The sequence below is a fragment of the Carcharodon carcharias genome, chromosome 3 (genome assembly GCF_017639515.1).
Source record: "Carcharodon carcharias isolate sCarCar2 chromosome 3, sCarCar2.pri, whole genome shotgun sequence".
Lineage (NCBI taxonomy): Eukaryota > Metazoa > Chordata > Chondrichthyes > Lamniformes > Lamnidae > Carcharodon > Carcharodon carcharias.
In genome coordinates, this window is record NC_054469.1 from 20,532,105 (window position 1) to 20,551,195 (window position 19,091).

At 44.9% G+C, this 19,091-nt stretch overlaps 1 protein-coding gene across 4 annotated transcripts in view; it reads right to left on the reverse strand.

The window, feature by feature from the left end:
- The window catches only part of scn5lab (sodium channel, voltage gated, type V-like, alpha b), a 273,446-nt gene that overhangs the window by 204,142 nt on the left and 50,213 nt on the right, over positions 1-19,091 (reverse strand). For all 4 annotated transcript variants that reach the window (XM_041183161.1, XM_041183162.1, XM_041183164.1 and 1 more), the window contains 4 exons: positions 17,144-17,262; positions 13,498-13,587; positions 10,158-10,286; positions 7,058-7,149 (listed from right to left, as the gene is read on the reverse strand). In XM_041183161.1, the coding sequence (XP_041039095.1) occupies positions 7,058-7,149; positions 10,158-10,286; positions 13,498-13,587; positions 17,144-17,262 (430 nt within the window). The remainder of the gene's footprint in view (positions 1-7,057; positions 7,150-10,157; positions 10,287-13,497; positions 13,588-17,143; positions 17,263-19,091) is intronic.

Genomic DNA, 19,091 nt, shown 5'->3' on the forward strand with positions numbered 1-19,091 from the left:
CAAATGAACGCTTTAAACTTTTGTATGCCAATGTCATATCAGGGTGCAGGGCAGTGGAGTTACATTCAAGTAACTTAAATTATTTCTTGATGAACTGGTGGGACTATGTGTGAGGGCATAGGTCTATGTAGGTGGGAGACACTTAGCAAGTGAATGTTCCTTTTTTCAACAAGAAACGAGAGCTCCTGTTTCTTTTTTAAAATTTATTCATGGGATGTGGGCTTTGGCTGGGCCAGCATTTATTGCCCCTCCCTAATTACCTTTGAGAAGGTGGTGGTGAGCTGCCTTCCTGAACTGCTGCAGTTCATGTGGCTAGGGAGGGAGTTCCAGCATTTTGATCCAGTGACAGTGAAGGAACGGTGATATATTTCCAAGTTAGGATGGTGAGTGACTTGGAGGGGAACTTCCAGGTGGTGGTGTTCCCATCTAACTGCTGCCCTTGTCCTTAGAGGTAGAGGTGGTGGGTTTGGAAAGTGCTGTTGAAGGAGCCTTGGTGAATTCCTGCAGTGCATCTTGTAGATGATGGTGGAGGGAGTGAATGTTTGTGGATGTGGTGCCAATCAAGTGGGCTGCTTTGTACTGGATGGTGTCAAGCTTCTTGAGTTTTGTGGGAGCTGCACTCACCCAGGCAAGTGGAGAGTATTCCATCACACTCCTGATTTGTGCCTTATAGATGGTGGACAGGCTTTGGGGTGTCAGGAGGTGAGTTACTCGTCGCACTATTCCTAGCCTCTGACCTGCTCTTGTAGCCATAATATTTATATGGTTAGTCCAGTTCAGTTTCTGGTCAATGGTAGCCCTCAGGATGTGGGGGATTCAGTGATGGTAATGCCATTAAATGTCAAGGGGCAATGGCTAGATTCTCTCTTGTTGGAGATGGTCATTGCCTGACTCTTCTGTGGATCGAATGTTACTTGCCACTTGTCAGCCCAAGCCTGGATATTGTCCAGGTCTCGCTGCATTTGGACATGGACTGCATCAGTATCTGAGGAGTTGTGATTGGTGCTGAACATTGTGCAATCATCAGTGAACATCTCCACATCTGACCTTATGATGGAAGGAAGGTCATTGATGAAGCAGCTGAAGATGGTTGGGCCGAGGACACTTACCCTGAGGAATTCCTGCAGTGATGTCCTGGAGCTGAGATTACTGACCTCAAATAAACACAACTATCTTCCTTTGTGCTAGGTATGACTCCAACCAGTGGAGTTTTCTTTCTGATTCCCATTGACTCCAGTTTTGCTAGGGCTCCTTGATGCCACACTTATTCAAATGTGGCCTTGATGTCAAGGGCAGTCACTCTCATCTCACCTCTGGAGTTCAGCTCTTTTGTCCTTGTTTGAACCAAGGCTGTACTGATGTCAGGAGCTGAGTGGCCCTGGCAGGACCCAAACTGGGCGTCAGTGAGCAGGTTATTGCTAAGCAGATGTCGCTTGATAGCTCTGTTGATGACTCCTTCCATTACCTTACTGATGATCGAGAGTAGACTCATGGGGTGGTAATTTGCCGGATTGGATTTTTCCTATTTTTATTGGGTGCAGGACATACTGGGCAATTTCCCACAAACCCAGGTAGGTGCCAGAGTTGTAGCTGTACTGGAACAGTTTGGCTAGGGGCGCGGCAAGTTCTGGAGCACAAGTCTTTAGTGCTATTGCCGGAATATTGTCGGGACCCATAGCCTTTGCAGTATCCAGTGCTTTCAGCAGTTTCTTGATTTCATGTGGAGTGAATCAAATTGGCTGAAGACTGGCATCTGTGATGTTGGGTATCTGAAGAGGAGGCCGAGGTGGATCATCCACTTGGCACTTCTGGCTGAAGATTGTAGCAAATGCTTCAGCCTTATTTTTCTCTTCATCGTTAATGATCCACTAACAAAACTGTGGCATTGAGAACTGTAAGACTGTGAAGATTTTGGTCTACAATTAATCATTCCAGACACAAGCAGACAGTGACCTTTTTTTTAATTAAAAAAGCATTCCCACCTCACAGGGTAAATACAAATGAGTCAGTGTATGTGTGGGCAGGTACTGGTGGGGGTGAGAGAACAAGATCACAGAATCACACAACCTTTACAGTATAGAAGGAGGCCATTCAGCACATAGAGTCTGCACTGGCTCCCTGAAAGTTCATTCTACCTAGACTCATTCCCCTGCCTTATCCCCATAACCTTGCACATTCTTCCTTTTCATATAGCGATCCAATTCCCTTTGAATACCTTGATCGAACCTGCCTCCACCACCCTCTCAGGAAGTTCGCTTCAGACTTCAACCACCCTCTGGGTGAAAAAACCTCTCCTCACATCACTTTTACTTTTCTTGTCAATTATTTTGAATCTTCCCCTTCCTCAAGTATGGACGCAGTACTCCAGATGAAGCCTAACTAGTGTCTTTTATACAAGGTAGCAAGACACTCATTAGGCCTCAGCTGGAGTATTGTGCACAGTTCTGGGCACCACATTATAGGAAGGATATGAACACATTGGACAGAGTGCGGAAGAGGTTTACAAGAATGGTTCCAAGGATGAGAAACTTCAGCTATGAGGATAGTTTGGAGAGGGTGGGACTGTTCTCCTTGGAGAGAAGAAGGCTAAGAGGCGATTTGATAGAGATGTTCAAAATCACGAGGGGGCTGGACAGACTAAATAGGGAGAAACTGTTTCTGCTTAGAAAAGGATCGAGAACGAGAGGGCACAGATTTAAAGTGATTTGTAAAAGAAGCAAATGTGACTTGAGAAAAACTTTTTCACACAGCGAGTGGTTCGGGTCTGGAAGGCGCTGACTGGAAGTGTGGTGAGGCAGGTTCAATCGAGGCATTCAAAAGGGCATTAGATGATTATTTGAATAGAAACAATGTGCAGAGGCACGGGGAAAAGGCAGGGCAATAGCACAGGGTCATAATACTCATTTGGAGAGCCGGTGCAGACACGATGGGAGGAATGGCCTCCTTCTGTGCCGTTAAAATTCTGTGATCCTGTGATAGCAAACAACTAAAACCTTAGCACTATGTGTATATTTGAATGGGCATGACTACATGGTGCCTGTATTGGTGGACAAGGTTATTCCTTCAATGAAAACAGAAGATGCTGCAAACACTCAGCAGGTCAGGAAGCATTTATGGAGAGAGAGAAACAGAGTTAGCGTTTCAGATCGATGACCTTTCATTAGAACTGGGGGAAGGTAGAACTGCGATCAGTTATGAGCAAGTGAAGGGAAGAAGAGGGGAGGAAGAACAAAAGGGAAGGTCTGTGATAGGGAGGAGGGCAGGAGAGATTAAATGATAAAAGATTTCACGGTACAGCATCGGGCGCTGTTCCTTGAGTTTGCGTTGAGCTTCAGTAGAGCATTGGCAGGCTTTAGGCCGAAAGGTTAGAGTGAGAGCAAGGTGGAGAATTAAAACAGCAAGTAGCCGGACGCTCAGGGTCCCGCTTGCGGACAGACTGGAGGTGTTCAGCAAAGTGGTCACCCAGTCTGCGTTTGATCTCCCTAATGTCGAGGAGATCACATCTTGAGAAACGAACGCGGAATTCTAAATTGAAAGCGGTACAAGTGTATCACTGTTTCACTTGGAAGGAGTGTTTTGGGGTCTCGAATGGCGAGAGGTGAGAAAGTACAAGGACAGGGGCTGCGTCCCCCGGGCTTGTATGGAAAGGGGAGAAAGGGAGGGGATGTTTGGGGTGACTGAGGGGAGTGGACCAGGCTGTCACGGAGGGGATGGTCGCTTCATAATGTGGAAAGGGGAGGGGAAGATGTCTTTTGGTGTTGGCATCGCGCTGGAGGAAGTGGCAGAATGGTGGAGGGTGATCTGTTGAATACGGAGGCTGGTAGGGTGGAAGGTTAGGACACGTGGAACCTCCATTGTGGCTTTGGTAGCAGGGGAAGAGGCGAGAGCAAAAGTGCATGAAATAGAATGGACATGGCCGAGAGCCCTGGCAACCACATGAAGGGCGGGGGAGGGGGAGGGGAAGGGGGAGGGGAGGGAGAGTGGGAGGGGAAGGGGGAGGGGGGATGGTTGGGGGCACCCCCGGTTGAGGAAAAAGGAAAACATATCAGAAGCGTTATATCGAAGGTTGCAACATCAGAACAGATACAACGGAGACAGAGAAACTGGGAGAATGGAATCGAGTCCTTACAGGAAATGAAGTGTGAGGCTGTGTAGTTGAGGTCACTGTGGGAGTCTGTTGACTTGGCATGGATATTATTTGATAGCCTATCCCCAGAAACGGAAACAGAGAAGTCACGGAAGGAAAGAGAAGAGTCAGAGATTGACAAGAAAAAGATCAGAGAGGGTGGAAATTGGAAATAAAGTTAAAGACATTTTTCTGTTTAACCTTGTAGACAAAATCCCTCATCCCTGGAACTGTTCTGGTAAATCTCCTTCCCACCTCTCAAGGAGCTTCAAAACCTTCCTAAAATGTGATGACCAGGAGCGGACTCCAGTTGTGGCTTAACCAGAGTTTTATATATGTTCAAGATAACTTCTTTTGTACTTAATAGCCTCCATTTATGAAGCCCAAGGTCCTAATTGCTTTGCTAACTACTCTCTCAGTGTGTCCTGCCTCCTTCAGAGGGCGATGCACACTAATCCCACAAGGTCCCTAGGACTGTGCCATTAAGTCTCTGTGGCCTCGCCCTATCCCTTCTGCCAAAATATGTCGCCTCATGCTTCTCTGTATTAAATTCCATCTGCCACTTGTCTGCCCATCCCGCTAGTCCATGTCCTGTTGTAGTTGATTAATATCTTCCTCACTGTTTGCCATACCTCCAAGTTTGGTACCATCAGCAAGTTTTGAAATTTTGCACTGTATTTGAATATCCAGGCTATCTGCATATATCAGAAAAACAGTGGTCCTGGCACTGGTTTTCTCCCCATTAGAGTCTTGTGATCTTGCGAAGCACAAGAGAGTTGAATGCTTACAAAGATGTTCAGTTTTTTATGACCCTCAAGCTTGCAGTGGTGATAACAAACATAGATATACACAGGACAAGGACAGACCATTGCAAGGTGACTCTCAATTAGATAGGCTTTCCTGTGAATGGGCTGGCCGCACATGGGATGATATAACTGTGAACAATTCACAGAATTGCAGAATTGTTACAGCGCATAAAGAGGGCACTTTGGTCCCATTGTGTCTGCACCAGCTGCCCAAGTGAGAGACTCACTTCTCCCCATGACCCTGCACATCCTTTCCTTTACAGATAATAGTCTAATTCCCATCTGAATGCATCAACTGACTCTGCCTCCACCGCACTCTCAGGCAGTGCATTCCGGATCCTAGCCACTCACTGCATGAAAAATGAAAGTAGTCATTGTTGGTAGGAGCATCCTGTTGAAGGAATTAACTCCGCGGTTATCTCCGGCGTGGGGCAGGAACATTAATGATCAGCATATCTGAAAAGGAAGGTGAGCTGAAGCCAATTGGCTGTCCTGACAGCAAAAATTGGGGCACTGAATCAAACCAACAGTTTGTTGAGTTTACAACTATTGTAATTCCTATTGCAGTGCAATGATCTCTCACCAGGTGACTTGCTGTATACCTGTCAGGCCTCTAGGTCTGAATGGCATTGCATGCAACAGGTCACAATTGGCTTAAACAACAGAGGCTGCAAATGGCTGTTGGATACCAGACAAACACACTCTTGCCTTTGTCGCCAATATCATCCTCATTGGCCCATTTGAGACAAACAGGTTGAAGCTCTTGTGTTAAAACAGCAGAGAAGGGAGTGGCACAGAAAAGCATTAAGCATTCATCTGCTGGGCCAACAGCAACTTGCATGTTTCCAATCCCTATAGGGGTTAAAGGGAATGTAACCCAGAGCTGTGTATGCAGTGCCCTCAGCCTTCTCCAGCAGGTGGTATTCATTCATTTCATTGAACTGAAGCAACGTCTGAAAAAAAAGCAGCAACATTTTCCTTGCTGGTATGCTGGTATCCATTTTGAATGACTACCAAATGCAGGTTGGCATGAAGGCAAAGCAGACGTCACTAATTTACTACGCAGATCAGAAATATAAACCACTAAGGAGAATGAAACTTCCACATTTTGTTGCAAGGGCACCAATATTCTTCATCTGAAAAAAACTTGAAATAACGCACTTCCAGAGTGCAACATGGGCGAAACCCATAAGGGTTGAGTCACAGCCTAGAGCTCAGTGTTGGAGAGTTCAGTTATCCTTTCCCAATCTTTGAAACATCGACTGAAACAACCTGTTGCCTAAAAAGACCTTTAATTCTGCACGACCCCAGCATTGAGGGATAAGTTCATTCTGTGTGCTCAAACAACTAGGCCCCTGGTGTGTAACTCTCCTGTGTCATACATTGGAATATTCTTCAGGCGCCTGCATGGTCTGAACAACAGCACTCAAAAACCACTAACACCACAGCAGATCGAAAGAAGACAGGAAACTTTCAGTGACTGGGAATTAAAGTGCAAATCCTCACAACGATTTTCAGCTTGATGCTGGAGGTGTCCAATCCATTTGTTCATATATAAATAGCCTTGGGAACATGCTCAGTCCTATCGAGCCAGGTTACTGATACCATGGACACTGGTTATTTCATTACTTTACTAATGGGGCCAGGATTAGATTGGAATGTACCATTGAAAATGACAAAAACCCTGTTCCTTCGTTAACGAATCTGAGATTAACAACCTCAAATCATTCAGTAGACGAGGTGCTGCGTTAGGCACCTCAAGGAAAATCACTTAAATCCATTGCTTAATAAATTTATTTTTAAACTATCGTTCCAATGAGATGTCCCTATTGCCTTACCCTCATGCAGCAGTTCTGCATTATACTAATTTAGATGTGCCAGTACAGAGCAAGCCTTGGTGTTTAACATCTCACCCTGGGATGACTGAAATAGTTTTCAGCACTTGAAATGCTCCAAGCGTTCATAATGCTGAGACATAACCCAGTTCAGCGAATTCACTCATAAATCTAACAAGCAAGGGACGCACATCATCGACATCTGTGGCAGGAGCAGCAGGAAAGAGGGAGTCGGGAAGAGCCACGAACACTGGCTGATATTTTGCAGCTGAGCCCACAGGGATTCTTACCTGGGATGACTGAAATAGTTTTCAACGCTCTCAACACCCTGAAAGTTCGAAGAGCTGAAACGTTGCCTAGGTGTACGAATTCTGTTACATACCTGCGGAATCAAATCGCAGTTATTTGGAATAGCATCACAATGCAAGACAGTTGATTTCCCCTCCCTCCTGCACCAGTTTCACAAAGTGTTACCAAGCATTTTCAGCACAGACACAGGCCATTTAGCCCAACAGGCCCCTGTCCCACATGAACCTCCTCCCACCCTGCCCCCTTCACCCAGTAACATCATTGTATCCTTCCACCCTCTCTCCTTCATGGGCAGAATTTAGCCCCTGTCGGGCGGGCTTGGCTGGGGTGGGTGGGAGCAGCTGGGAAGCTGCCCGCGATCGAGGCCAATGAAGGCCCGCCCAGTGTGATTCGCGAGCAGCAGCGCTGCCTGTGCGGGGGTGGGGGGGGGGGGTGGTGGGGTGGTGGTGGTGGCGGTGGGTGGGGAGGGGGGCGGTGGGAGGGCGATGGTGAACTTTGCGCACGGGCACGAGCATGCGCCTGAGGATCTCCCTGAGGCACAGAGCTGTGCCTCGGGCAGGTGAAGAGTTTTTCCAAAGAAAAATAACGATTAGAAAAATGTTGCAAAACATGTCCCTGCGGGTGACTCTGTCCGATGAGTAGGGGCATGTTTATAAGTGAAATCTGAAAAAAACTTTATTGTACTTTTGTCTGATGTTGGAAACCTCATCCCGCCCGTGGATGAGGTTTCCAAAAAAAATGCAAAGGCCGCTCGGCCTTTTTCACCTGCCCCGCCAACTGTAAGGCCCATTTCGTGTCCGCTTCCGGGCCTGCCGATTGCGTGCGCCCGACCAATGTAAGATTCAGCCCATGGAAAAGGTGGCCTACTGACACTTTCCAGGATTATGGACAGTGCCTGACAAAGCCGATAGGTTGTTTTTTCTATTCACCCATGGGATGTGGGCGTCACTGGCTGGGCCAGCATTTACTGCCCATCCTCATTACCCTCGAGAAGGTGGTGGTGAGCTGCCTTCGTGAAGCTCTGTAGTCCATGTGGCGTAGGTACACCCACCGTGCTGTGAGGTTTAAGTGCCAGGGGGCAGATGTTACACATCAAGGGGTTAAGAGTAAGAACAGGAATTTGGGAAAATGTTTTCACTCAGCAAGCAATAGTGTATCGAGGCAAGTCATTCCTTTAAATAATCCAAATGACAATTAGCTACGTATCTGGAAAGAATTGGAATTGTGTGAATACGTTGAGAAGGTTAGTAGATGAGATCGGGCTATCAAAATTGGGGCAGGCTTGTTGGGCTTAATGACATGTAACCTTATTAAAAATTCCTGTCTTCTAAGAAGCTGACAATTGTTAAGAGAATGTACATCCACATCAAGGCTGCGTGAAAACAAACCATTCTGGTCAATGCCAGAGCGAGATGGCTGCTAAAACATTATTACAACCCAGCTAGTACTTTTAAGGACTAAGGACCTGCTGTGTTTTATCCACGCAGACCTGGTTATTTTGACATGTAACAATCATTACTCATGAATGGGAAAAATAATAGTGGAGTGCCTTAGTACAGGAATAAACAATGAAAAAGAAAGAAAATCCAATCAACTTTGACCAACAAGGTGATGTGGTGACCTTATCTTCAAACCATATATATATCTGGATCTTTGAATCTCGTGGGGGAGTTTCTGAGTCATAGAGTCATAGAGTTGTAGAGGTCTACAGCACAGAAAAAGGCCCTTCAGCACCGGTCATACCTAACTATTCTAACCCCGTTTTCCAGCTCTAGACCCATAGTCTTGTATGCCATGGCATCACAAGTGCACATCCAAATACTTCTTAAATGTTATGAGGGTTTCTGCGTCTACCACCCTTTTAGGCAGAGTGTTCCAGATTCCCACCACCCTCTGGGTGAAAAAATTCTTCCTCACATCCCCTCTAAACCTCTTGCCCCTTAGCTTAAATCTATGCCCCCTGGTTATTGATCCCTCCACCAAGGGGAAAAGTTCCTTCCTGTCTACCCTATCTGTGCCCCTCATAATTTTATACACCTCAATCATGTCCCCTCTCAATCTCCTCTGCTCCAGGGAAAATAATCCCAGTCTATCCAATCTCTCCTCATAACTAAAACTCTCCAGCCCAGGCAACATCCTGGTAAATCTCCTCTGCACTCTCTCTAGTGCAATCACACTCATTGAGTTTCTCCTTAACCAATAAATTCCAACTGCCCCAGAAACTCCTTCCCAACGAAAAATGTGGGATAGGACTGATGTTATGATGTGGCTTATTGACTGATTTGAATGGTTGATAAGAATCATCAAAGCAAAGATACAGGAAAGACGGAGAACGGGAACACATCGGCTAATCTTGGGTATACCACAGGAGACTCATCTGCTCTGCTGGCCTCCTTGGAAAGGCATCTCAATTTCCAGGCACACGGTGCTGGCCCTGCCAGTTCCTAATGCTGGCTCACGAGAGAGTAGCATCACTCTGAAATGGAATTCTGCTCTATGGGCATTTGGGCCTCTCTGGGTGTATTTGGAGAACTCATTTTGCTGATGCGCACTATTGACAGGGGGAGGAACTTCGATTCTCTTCTTAGTGCTATACCCAAACCAAAGTCCAAAAAAGATGCGAGGGATTTATTCACCACAAATCATTTCAAACTTCCAACATCTCTTCCTGGGTCAAAACACATATGTTGCGCATTCTGTTTTTTTGCGAAGAAGTTTACAATGGGACTTGAGTGCACTGCATGCCTGGAACACTGTCTATACACTGGAATGACTCCGCCAAACCTTGGTTTCAAACTGCGACAAACTTTTAACAACCTGCTGGATTATCAGTGAAGAAACATCCCAACACTATTTAAAACGGAACAGGGAAATGCTTATTTTCAAAACAGGGGCGAATCGAGTTCAAAAATCAGCTGTGCTAGAGAGACAGAGAAGGTGGAGCAAGAGACCGAAAGTCCTGTTATATCATTAAAAGCACCGCTTAACAAGCCATTCCCTAATGAAGACTTAGAGCACAGTGCAAGCAGGAGGAGAAAGAAAGGTCAGTTGTTGGTCTTGACAGATTTATTTAATACTTACGCCATTAAAATAACACTGAAATCCAGCCAGTTCCATGGATCTCGAAGGAAGGTGAATCCATCAATGCAGAATCCTCTTGCCAATATTTTTATCATTGATTCAAAAGTGTAAATGCCAGTGAAAGTGTACCTGGTAAAGCATTTGGAAATGGACAGTGTTAGCTGGCGAAGAAGGGATTGAGGTACGTGCACAACATGAGCCACCTCGCATGGTACCTCAGGATACAAGGTGGCAAAGAGTGAGGTGGAGAAGCAGGTGAGATTGTCAGCCTTACAATGATTGCAAGCTTCAATACAGATTCTCAATGAGTTGGCGGCCATCAATTCAGGAATGAACAATATTTCACGCGTCATTTCGAACCAAACAGCGTATCTTCTGACAAGTCAATGAAAAGGGATGAGATTATGAAGCATTCAGTATTATCCTGGCTGATATTTGAGTGACTGTACACCATACCTCTCAACTATCTAAAATGAGGCTCACTTTCCAATCATTCTCTACGTCATTATTCTTGTTCTCTTAGACTTTAGTTCAGGAGATGGTACACGCATTGTAACTGTGGAAGAACAGCCTAATCTGTCGGCTTAATTAGTCTATCACACTCTGTCAAAAAACAGACATGTAGACCAGAACATCAGAATTTTGAGGAACATGGAGAGATGGCTATACCCTATAAATTCCTTCGTTTTGAAAGATTAACTCCATCTCCCTGGATTGTCATCATACATCTCAAACCCCATTCTCTCCAGAAACACATTTAGTTTATGTTTTTAAAGTTTCCTGCTGAATTAACCTATGAATCTATTAAACCTTTGGGTGAAAATGTATTGTTAGACTGTTCATCTTAATCCTAACTTGTATATCTGTGGCAGAATGCATTTGACCAATGGTGTCACTCCAGCTCACAGCATATTTAAACAATCCTATCAATTAACTCTGTTCCTACCCAGGACATGCTCCTTCCCAACAAAACTACCCTGGGACCTAGAGAAAGTAGTTGGGCTGAAAGCACATTTGAGGCATGAGCAGGGGTGAAGCAGTCCTGAGGCTGAAAGAGGCCCAAGGCTGGAGACATTGAAACAGGAGGAGTCCATTCAGCCCCTCGATCCTGTTCCATCATTCAATTAGCTCATGGCTGATTTATAGCCTACCTCCATTTACCCATCTTGGTGAAGGAAACCTTAATACCCTTGCCTAATAAAAAATATTGGCCAATCGCAGTCTTGAAAATTTTAATGGTCCCCAAACCTCAACATTTCAGCATTTAAGCTGGGCCTCGGTGAGTCGAAGTTCTGAGATAAGGATGTGAACCCCATGTTCAGGCTTGACCAAAGGACTCCAATCCCTATGTACCACCGATCATTCCTGTGACCTTCAAAACATGCTACTGTTGCTTTAGCACCCATGAACGTTTTTGTGTTAGTAAAAATGCTTCTCAAACAATCTCACAGTCACAAGTTTCCTTATCTGCCATGGCTGGTGGATTATTTCCACCAACGATGCAGACTTTTTCAGTTATATAGTTTGCATCTGTGGTTCATTCTGCCCGTTTTGATCAAACTATGTCAGAATAGTTGACAACACAAATACATAGTCTCTCGTTGGGAGATTTGGGGCAACCATGTGTAAACTGAAAGCATGTGGAAACTGTGCATTGCTCCAGAATCCAATTTCTTTCTTTAGGATCACCTTTTAATAGCCACAGGCTCTGTCTTAATGAGATTAATAAACAAGAGTCACAGAATCACAGTGCAGAAGAGGCCCTTCGGCCCATCGAGTCTGCACCGACACGTGAGAAACACCTGACCTACCTACCTAATCCCATTTACCAGCACTTGGCCCATAGCCTTGAATGTTATGACGTGCCAAGTGCTCATCCAGGTACTTTTTAAAGGTTGGTGAGGCAACCCGCCTCCACCACCCTCCCAGGAAGTGCATTCCAGACAGTCACCACCCTCTGGGTAAAAAAGTTTTTCCTCACATCCCCCCTAAACCTCCTGCCCCTCACCTTGAACTTATGCCCCCTTGTGACTGACCCTTCAACTAAGGGGAACAGCTGCTCCCTATCCACCCTGTCCATGCCCCTCATAATCTTGTACATCTCGATCAGGTCGCCCCTCAGTCTTCTCTGCTCCAATGAAAACAACCCAAGTCTATCCAACCTCTCTTCATAACTTAAATGTTTCATCCCAGGCAACATTCTGGTGAATCTCCTCTGCACCCCCTCCAGTGCAATCACATCCTTCCTATAATGTGGCGACCAGAACTGCACACAGTACTCCAGCTGTGGCCTCACCAAGGTTCTATACAGCTCCAACATGATCTCCCTACTTTTGTAATCTATGCCTCGATTGATAAAGGCAAGTGCCCCATATGCCTTTTTCACCACCCCCACTAACATGCCCCTCCGCCTTCAGAGATCTATGGACACACAAGAAAGCCATAATCATTGTCACAGGCACTTCCTAAAGGCAGAGAGCTGAGTCTACCTATCTTTTTAAAGCTGAATCACAATTGTCCACATTGGATGAAATTTGTGTCAAGCCTCCACTTCTAGAATGGGCCTCTCTTGGATGCTCCTGGTCCTATTTCTATTTGTTGCTACTTTTTGTGTACCAAGCCTTGAAGGCCTAAAGTTGAGAGGTATGTTCTGGACTCTTATCAGGATGGGAAATGACTCCCAGGGTTCATTTCATGCTAAATATCAATGAGCCCCTGTTTTTTGGAGAGAAATCATTTTCAGAAGTCCCTTGGCGGCGAGAATTACATAATAATCAGGCCTCTTCATTAAAGGAAGAAAGGGCAATTTGCAATTGTTCAGTCCAAAGACCTTTTTAAGGAATGCAATTGTCACCAAGTTATTTTATCGAAGTGGAATTTATAGAAATGCTCACACTGTTGCTATAATCAAGTGGCAATTAGAATGGACGACAACAGTGAATTATATTTACTGAGAGCTTCTGTCCCATCTAACTATGGAAGTGAAAGCCTTTCTTATTCAGTTCCTTTAATGAAAATTCAGGAAAAGAGCAAACCATCTTTGACAATGAAGTAAAACTTTGGTTGCATCATGATTTCAATAGGATGCAGCATGAACATATGTGGATAGCAAATTATGAGCCGGGCATACTTAAAAATATTAACTTACTTGCCAACTGGGGCTCACAGGGCAAGATAGACCTGGCAAAGCAGTTAATCAGGACAGATAAGGGCACAGTTCAAAGGTCAACATTATTTGCGGAATTTGGGCAGTAGCAAAAGAGAAAGAGCAGAGTTTTAAAAGGTTTGTTCACAGAAGACATTGCAATAGAATCGAAAACAGTGCGGGTTTCATACTCACTCGACATTCTTTGTCCAAGGAGCCGGGTCAGACATAGTCATGAACACGCAGTTGGTCAAAATAGTGCACATAATGAACAGATTGAACAATGTGAAATAAGAGTTAAGGAGAAATTTTGCAGCAAGTTGACAGCTTTTCAACACATTTTGCTTTTAAATAAGGAAGTAGAGAGACTTAATATAATTTTTCTACTTAATTGGCTAATTAGTGAGCATGATTCCAACTGGCAAGCTAAGACTCCTGCAGTTGCATCATTGATTCTGCAGGTCTCTCCCATCTGTTGTACGTCCATCTGATCGGGATACGGGACACTGTTCACCCACGCCCCCGCCCCCAACCCTACCATCTCCACACACACACACAACCGCCCCCCCATGTCAGTGAAAACCATTCTCAAATTGAAAAGAGGCCCTGACACTGAGCAGTGTCTCTGGTTGGGCAGCTCTGTGTTCATCCAAAACTCCCACGGTGGTAATTTATAGAACCAAGGAATCTTACAGCACTGAAGAAGGCCATTCAGCCCATTGTGTCTGTGCTGCCTCTTTGAAAGAGGAGGACAGTTCGTCCCCTTCTCCCCTGTTCTTTCTCCAAAACACTGCATTTTTTTTTTACCTTTTCAAGTATCTATCCAATTTTCACCCACCTTTGGTTCTTTTGCCAATTACCTTAATTATGTGCCCTTTGGTTACTGACCACTCCACCCCCTGACATTGGAAACAATTCCTCCTTATCTACTCTATCAAAGCCTTTCTTGACATTGAACACTTTTATTCAATCTTCCCTTAACTCTGGCTTCACCGCCTGCATTGAACACGCCACTGAAGAGCTGCAGAGTTTCTGCAAACACTGGTCTCATTCCAGTGATCACGGCTTTAACTCAAATCACACAGACTTGAAATTGTTCTGGAATAATTATCAACCAATGGAGGGGACTTTAGCAATAAATGACCAATAAAATCAACCTTGTGGATATTTATGAATATATCATGGGGGTAAATGTTTGCAGTTCTGTGGATTCTCTCAGTTGGGGTATTAAGTTAGAGAATTGAATGTAGTGATCATTATATCCCAAATGTACCAGGGAAGCAGGAGTGCTACAGTTCTGCATTCACGTGGTGTGTGTCACCACTCTGAAAGCCACCTCTCACAGAACTGAGCTGGAATTTGTGGAAGGGTTTATTAACCTTTCTCCCTGAGAGGACCAGGATAAGGACCTGACGAGCATCAGGCCACAAATCAGCTTCTGACCTCTTGCGACACCACTGGTTTAGCAATTTGGAACGTCGTCCCCAAACCAGCGCTCGCCCACGCTGAATCTGTTCCCTGGCTCTCAAAGACACCATCGATTTGATTAGCAACCTCTTAAGGTGACATGGAAACTCCTGACAATGACAACGTGCAATGTGATTCAGGGAAGTCAGTGAGGTGCCAAAGCTGGCTTCAGACCCACTCGCTGGCTGCCACACCAGGGCTGCACAGCCCTCTCTAAACCCAGAGGGGGTGCTGGTAAACTAGTCACTTAAAACTGACCTCTCTCTTCTCTCTCCTTTCCCACTGATCTGTCACTCCCTATTCCCGCCGCGCTCTCTCTTTTTCCCTATTCCCGATTACCTTTTTCTCCCTATCCCCAATGATCTCTGTCTCCCTATTCTCACTGACCTCTCTCTCCCCATCCCCACAGCCCAGCGGAACTACTCAAGATAGATTTATAAATGCCATTGTTTAAAATTAGTCCTTGATTAAACCATAAACTTGACCTCTGGAAACGAACAAACCCTGCTCTTAAACATTCAGATTTCCAACTCATGAAATTGAAAGTTGCAGCAGCACTATGCAAATTTGAGAGAATAACACAAATTTCAGATAAAATGGTCAGCGTTGTAAGCAGTTTAATAAAGGAATGTGTAGGGCTTTTTTTGACAAGACCCATTGTAGTTGACAACTTTGAAAAATATATTTTGTTTCACTGATTAGTCTGATTTTATAGTTAACACAGCGATTCTTTTAAAATTAGCTGTCAGTGTCTCATGAACAAGGACACCCAGGTCCCTTTGGACATCAACACTTTCCAATCTCTCCCCAATTAAGAAATACTCTGCCTTTCTGCTTTTCCTACCACTTCACACTTATTCACATTATATTCCCTCTCCCACGTTCTTGCCCATTGTTATGTTCGACTGTGGGGTCACTTTGCTCGTGAACTGATTGCGCGCTTATCTGTCAGTGGGTGAGTGGATAACAATATACAGCAGACGCAGAGACCGATATGAAACGAAGCACATGCTACTTATTCACACAGACAACAGAGTGCTTCTCCAACCAGACCCTACTCGGGACGAACATTAACATTGTAGCCCATGCCGCACAGTGACTAGGTCGTAGTCAGGTGGTCAATCTGCTCATGTGCTCTTAAAGCTGTATTGCCCTTGAGGTGATGGTGTAGTGGTATTGTCCCTGGACCAGTAAACCAGAAGAGCAAAGGTAATGCTATGGGGACCCAGGTTCAAATCCCACTACTAAAGATGGTGAAATTTGAATTCAATTAAAAAAAAAATCTGGAATTTAAAATTTAATGGTGACCATGAAACCATTGTCAATTGTTGTAAAAAAAACACATCTAGTTCACTAATGCCCTTTAGGAAAGGAAATCTGGTCTGGGCCTACATGAAACTCCTGACCCAAAGCAATACGGTTGACTCTTAAATCCCCTGTAAACAAGGGGATGGTCAATAAATGCTGGCCCAGCCTGTGACACCCACATCCCGTAAACAAACAGAGAAGTAAACCTCTGGTCTCACGCTGAGCTCAGCACACTAAAACAACTGAGAGCTCAATACTTCATTTCATCAACCCTCTGACATACAGAAAGAAGAGCCGAGACAATTGTTCAATGAGGTGGAAATGATTAGCTTCCATGGTGCACAGAATGGTAGGAATTCCAACCAAGAGGAGACCATTCGGCCCAGTGTGCTAGTCACAGCTGTTCACCCTCATCTCATTCCCTGGCCCCTTTTAAATATTTATCAGATTGTCTCGTAAATGCTTCCCAGAAGGAAAAAAGAACAGTAAAAACTGGGAAATAAGAATACTGGTCCAAACTGTTTTTTCGCTCCTGGGTATTGTGTTAAAACGTTTCATATTCATGAAGTTATGTCCCTCTAACCTCGTCTTTCTAGTATTGATCCTGAATCGCTATTCCCCCTCCTAAACCATTCACCGACTAATGGGAGCAATCATGCAGAGTCCAAACATTTGGCTTGAAATTTTGAACGCCTGTTATTTGATCTCCTTAAGCTCCTTGATCCTAGTGAACAACAGCTTTGGTTTTCCTCAAGGAATAAACATGCAATCCCTTTCACCCTCTGATGGGGGTTTTCTTTGCTGCCTGCACTGCAGCATTTGGCAATCCTGGATTACCCTGTCCTTTTATTCCTTTGCGCACCTTACCATTTAGGTCATCACCTGCTAATATAAACCGCAATAAGGAGAATGTCACTTATACTGCCCCTGGACAATCAGCACAGCTCCCTCTCCGATCTGTTTGACACATCTATGGAAGAACATCACCATTGCAGAACTGAGATGTACAGTGGATTTTGATGAGGTTAGCCTCATTCTCTCCAACATCAAATCATTAAAAGGATATGAATGGACTAAAATTTTAATAGCTATCCTTCTAACATGGTGAAAAGGAGTCAGTAGGTACAATGCAGGTGTGGCACTGAAACGGAAGATGGTCTTCCCTTTGTTGATCACTATAAATGTCTGGAAGAGAGAGAGAGAGAGACATTGGCTTAGCAAACAACAGTGTAACTAGCACAGTCCACACAGAATTAAAAACAACAGGAGCTTTACAAACTTAACCGACTATCTCATGGCATGATATTCTGTGACACTGTGTCACCGGGATAGCGTGTGACATTGATATCAAGTGACATTGTGTAAAACTGTGAGATTGTGAGTGACTGAGTGTTTATATTCATGGAACCATTGGATGGTTAAAGCACAGAGAGAGGCTATTCAACCCATCGCCTCTGTGCTGGCTCTCTGCAAGAGCAATTTAGCTAGTTTCCCCTGGCCCCCCAACTGCGCCTCTCCCCCCCCCCACCCACCCCAATCACCCCTACTCTGCTCCCAAACTATAGTCAGCTTGCAGGAACCACAGGAAATCAGGCTTGTGCTAAGCACATCAGGACAAATTATTCAAAGTTTTCAGAGCCAAAACCAGGTGACCCCATTGCTCACATCAGTATAGCACAGCCCACAAGCAAAGCAACACTCTCCTTACTGTGTCCTACAAGATCTCCACACTCAAATCCCAAGACCACATACTTTACCTCCCTGGTTCCAACATCACCTTGTGCCCTTTCTGGGTTCCAATTTGCGCCGATGCTTTTGGGCAATTTTGTGATAGTGAGTGAGGTTGCGCGGAGCCCATTTCGCCTCAAACATCTACCGGCGCACAGTGAAAAGAGTCCTTCGTTCTCTCAGTCTGAGCAGGGAGGCTGGTGCAGTATGGGCTAGTAATCCCAAGGCTTGGGCTAATGACGCAAGGGACATGAATTCGAATCGCGCCATGATGGTTTGAGAATTTGAATTCCGTTTAAAAAAAATCCGGAAATGAAAAGCTGGCACCGGGGAGCAGGAAGCTGTTGGGATGTCATAAAAACCCAACCCTGTTATCAAGCTTTCTATCCTTAGCCAGTCCAGCCTATAAGTGATTCCGGTCCCACGCCAGTGTAGTTGGCATCTAAATGCCCTCTGAACTGGCCTGACAAGCTACTCAATGGCACCAAAACTGGGCCTCTACCACCTTCTCCAGGCAACTATGGAAGGGCAATAAATATTGGAATTGCCAGTGCCATGCAACATTCCGAGAATTAATAAAAAACGCAGTTCCAGAGGTGATAAAGCAGGGAGATATATCCTATTGAATCCAGCTCCTAAATCTGTTTCCAGTAAGTATGTCTTAATCTACAGGTCAATAGATGTTTGGTAGAGCAGAACTTGAGTTCAGCATGTTTTGTCAAAGCTTTTTGTCTTGCACTCATCAGGATAATTGGCAAGAATACCAAATGTAAAGGGAACAACAATTTACACTATATGAGAAGAGAGTGCTGATTGGTTGGCAAGTGAACTCTGGTTGGTAGAGACATTGCCATGGAGAAGGTACCAGTTGATGGCAACTGACTGTTAACTGCCAAGCATGGTTTGAAATTTAAATCAGACAGCTTAACTCTGATTGGTCAAGGCATTGCCCTGAGGTATGAACTATCAAATGGTTGTCACTTAATTTGTTTAGCTGAAACAGGCACAATGTGTGTGCATGTTGTTTCTGTCAGCAAAGAACAAGGCCCTGTGTATTAATATATGTAGCTTCCAGTACACTGTGAACCCAAATGGCAATCTTAAATTGGTTGTCAGCTTAATTCTTAGCACACTGAGGATTATTTGGTAAATGTTGTCCAACTGGGGAATCACATCTAATGTCGGACACTGTGCTTAGAATTTTGCAAGTACGGGCTGGTTGGGTACGGTCTGTCTCTTGCCCATTGTGAACAGTGGGCGGGGCATGCTGTTTGATATGCTCTGCC